At 45.7% G+C, this 3,917-nt stretch overlaps 1 protein-coding gene across 1 annotated transcript; it reads left to right on the top strand.

The window, feature by feature from the left end:
- The first annotated feature begins 1,763 nt into the window (after positions 1 to 1,763).
- On the top strand, positions 1,764 to 2,984 carry H257_03764 (hypothetical protein). The gene has a single exon (XM_009827988.1). It carries the CDS (start codon positions 1,782 to 1,784, stop codon positions 2,904 to 2,906), a length of 1,125 nt encoding a protein of 374 aa, XP_009826290.1. The 5' UTR covers positions 1,764 to 1,781; the 3' UTR covers positions 2,907 to 2,984.
- The last annotated feature ends 933 nt before the right edge of the window (positions 2,985 to 3,917 follow it).

Raw genomic sequence — 3,917 nt, 5'->3', positions numbered from 1 at the left:
GTCAATACTTCCTCTCTCACGTGCTCCTTCGTCTTCAACCATGCTGCAGAGGCACTTCCCATGTATTTTTATTGTTTGTGGCAATACTATTGGAGTTAAAAGTGGTGAAGTCAAGAAGTGGTGAATATTATCATATCCAATAGAATTGGTTCACACAAAAATTGAGCCTACTGATTGGTCAAAACTCCAATGTCCGAGAATTCGATCATGTCCGAGAATTCGATCATTTACCTTAACGTTACAGACCTTAGGATGGTGGTAAGTTGGGACATACTGGATGGAGGAAATGTCCGGATAAGATTTATGGGGTAAAATACCTTGGAGGATAAAAATGCCTACTACTGTATTATGGTGCAAGTCATCTAACTGTAAAGACTACAGATCGGCCATCCTCAGGAGGAGACGTTTTACTATTAAACGCCTCGGTTCTTTCAGTTAAACCCACGAAATGTTGACGTTAAATCATTATTTGTTACGTGTTTTACCTGGAATTAGGTTAAACATTGTGAATAATCCGGATACAATGACAACGTTCGTACGGATAAGTGATGTTTACAAAGACCAAGATATATTAATACTTGATACACCTTTCCAGCCAAAATTTCCATATATCTCCGTACAAAAAGGCCGGTTGGTTTAAATTCTATTACTCGATCAATTTTTCACCAATCGAAAATCTGAACCGTAACTTCTGTTGGGCTTATCCAGTTCTATCGTTATTACGGTATATTTTCCTAAATAATATCAATACAAAGTTGGAATAGCTGTCGAAAGTCAAGGCATTTATTTGTAGTCTTTAGGTAACTTGCACCATAACGTTAATTTATTAATCGAATAATTCCCCTACAGCAGGTATACCTTACTTTCAAAACACCCAAACTACTAGTACTGGTATACTTTTAGTGGGGGAATTCCTTAGATAAGACTCCGCACGCATATATAAAAAATAAAACCTTGTCACCTGGGACCCAAAATTTGTATCAAATCGACAATAGTGTGGAATATTTACTGTTTATATGCCACATTTATACGTATCGACAATATTCCACACTATTGTCGATTTGATACAAATTTTTGGTGGGGCGCTATCGTATCTCCGGTTTGTGAACGAGTCTGATTGGCTCAATTCACGAAAGCTCAGTATGATTGGCTAAATACTTTTGCCAGCCCTATACTATCGAACTATCGAACGTCTATTTTGCGCGCCATTCTTCAACCAGCATTCGACGATCCATGACCACAGATGACAGTCCAGCCTGGAGCACGCGATCGTCGCAGACGTCCCAACCGACACACTAGCAAGGCGACCACGGATACTTTGCGCGAGTAGCACCCGGTTGCATCGTACTACGTAGTACTTTTTTTGGTGATCCAATTCGAAATGGTTTGCTCGCACTTAGAAGTTGACGTACATACAGTGCATGACTGTGTTCGGACTTGCATGCTGTGAGATTGCCGACTCGACGGTGCTCATCGACGTCTTGCCACTTGGTGTGCGACTGCTTTGTCGTGGAAATGTCTTTTCTGTCGTTTGACCCAATCAAATCGTGGCAATTTTGAAAGCGCCAATCGAATCGATTTACGAACGACAGTGGTTTTTTAGGAATTCACGCCAAAATCCAAAATTTCGCTCAAAAGCACAGTAATAATAAAAAGCAGGTTTTTTTCAAATTTCAAATTCAAACTTGGACATGAAATGGGCTTCTCTTCGAACTTCGGTTCTTTTCTATCCCACCGATATTCGAAGTTCGACCATTTCCAAACAAAAACGCCCCTGACATATGAACATCGCCGTCGGGGCGGTCTCGTCGTCGCTTATCGGGTTCCCGCCGCCGCCACCCGCTGCGAAGCGACCTCTCGAGGACGCCGAGTCATCGAAGCAACCTGCTGCTAAGAAGCGCCGCAGTCTGTCCAAGGCAGGACTCACGGAGGAGCACCAACTGGAACTGTTTTTGGGGAAGATCAAGCGCCAAATTCACGAAAAGTTTGGCGTCGAGCATGTGCAGATGAGCCACGAAAGCCGCAACGTGACCATCTCATGCTGGCAATGTGGGAAGCAGATCAAAATCGCGACGGGCCATGTGCACTTGCGAAGCATGAACTCGCACTTGGAGCGATGCAAAGGCAGTGCCGCGATGATGCCCAAGCCAGGCGAGGTAGACGACCAGACGAAGAAGGGGGCGCGGCGGTCGAGCAAGAAGGCATTGTCCGAAGAAAACCTGGGCATCATGTTCTTGGAGAACGCCCGTCGACAGCTCAAGGAGAAGTTCAACGTCGACAACGTCACGATGGTGCACAAAGGCCGCAACGTGTGCATCTCGTGCTGGCAGTGCGGGAAGGCTGTGAAGATCGCGGGCGGGCGGCTCAACCTGTCCAACTTGAAGGCCCATCTCGACCGGTGCAAGCCGTCCAAGAAGCCGAAGCGCGTGCTCCCCGCGCAGCCGGCGGCCGTCAACACGTTTTTGTGCGCGGGGCTAGCGTCCGAGGAGATCCGCAACTACTGCTCGAACGCGATGCGCATGTTTGGCGGATGCCAGCGCCGCGAGGAGATCTTGAAGTCACTGTTCAACATCCGATCGTTTAAGAACCTTACGGAAGAGCAGCTCGAGGTGTTCCAGCGGCACGAGTTCGCCACGCGCAAGTGGAACATCGTCGGTACCACCGTGTTCAGCGTCGACTGCACCAAAGTGTCGGCCATCGGCAAAACCTGCCACGAGTGCCTGTCGCTGTACCGCAACAAGAACTTTGTCAACACGCTGTGCAAGTACCGCTCCCGCGCCCAAAAGCTAGCGGACGGCGTGATCAACGAAAACTACGTCAAGTACATCCCGCGCATGTATGTGCAGCACCCTGGCGCCAAGCTCGCCCAGTCGTTTGAGAACCAGCGGTTCAAAACAGTGATTTAATGTCGTGCATCTCTCGTGAAAAGGATTTCTATTCTATAAACTAGGTAAACATACATATACAACATGCGAACCACCGAGATAAGTCGAGTAGTTAGTAGCTTGATCTGGCAGTGGTGAAATGTGCGGAAGGGGCAAGGATTATTAATAGTTTGGTGCGGAAGTAAAAAATGCATATATTATTGTGAATTCGCTATTGTGCTTTCGAGCTAAATTTGGTATTTTCTGTAGTTAGATTCGACGAACGACGTCAAATCCACCTGAAAGCATCGAGCGTCATTTTGCGTGAACTAAATATATATTCATTGTGATGACTCCTGTCCAATACAACGTTGAACTGTTTGTGAAATGGAGAAGCTTGGCAATGCACCGGATATGCCTGCAATTTGATTGGTCGAAAGGCTTTATTCGAAAATACACTATAACGTTACTATTAATACGTAGTAAATAGTAACGTTACTGTACATGCCATGTCGCACCGTGCAACAAGTGGTTCATGGCTAACGGTAATTCATTATTGGAGATGCTATTAACCCCCTAGTGTGCACAAAACAACATACTTTAACCAAGTCTATTCTTAAGTATACTTGACTCTGCCGACGTGCGATTCGCACGTCGGCAGACAAAAATAATAAAAAGAAAATGCCACTTTTCATTATATTTACTTCAACTTCAGCCCAGACGTGCGAATCGCACGTCGGGATCAGCCAATCACAGAAATTCAGAGTAAAAAGGTCTTCCATTTTATTTTTGGTCCGGCTTTAAATAAACACTTGGTTTCTATCCAATAGAATGCATTTTAATTGCCATGAATCGTCTTAATTATCATCGACACCGTATTGGTTCAAATTCAAACTTTCAAAAAACCGTTGGGATCTGCTCATTCGCAAATTTGCTCAGTGAGACGCACATCTCTGCCGCCGACTGCCGCCGACTGCTGCCGATGTGATGGACAAGTGTGCAGTGTGCAAGGAAGACTACGGCGACGTTCAAGGCCGCCGGTGCCATGTGTGT

The sequence above is a fragment of the Aphanomyces astaci genome (assembly GCF_000520075.1).
Source record: "Aphanomyces astaci strain APO3 unplaced genomic scaffold supercont1.6, whole genome shotgun sequence".
Lineage (NCBI taxonomy): Eukaryota > Oomycota > Saprolegniomycetes > Saprolegniales > Verrucalvaceae > Aphanomyces > Aphanomyces astaci.
This window is presented reverse-complemented; position numbering and strand designations above follow the sequence as displayed.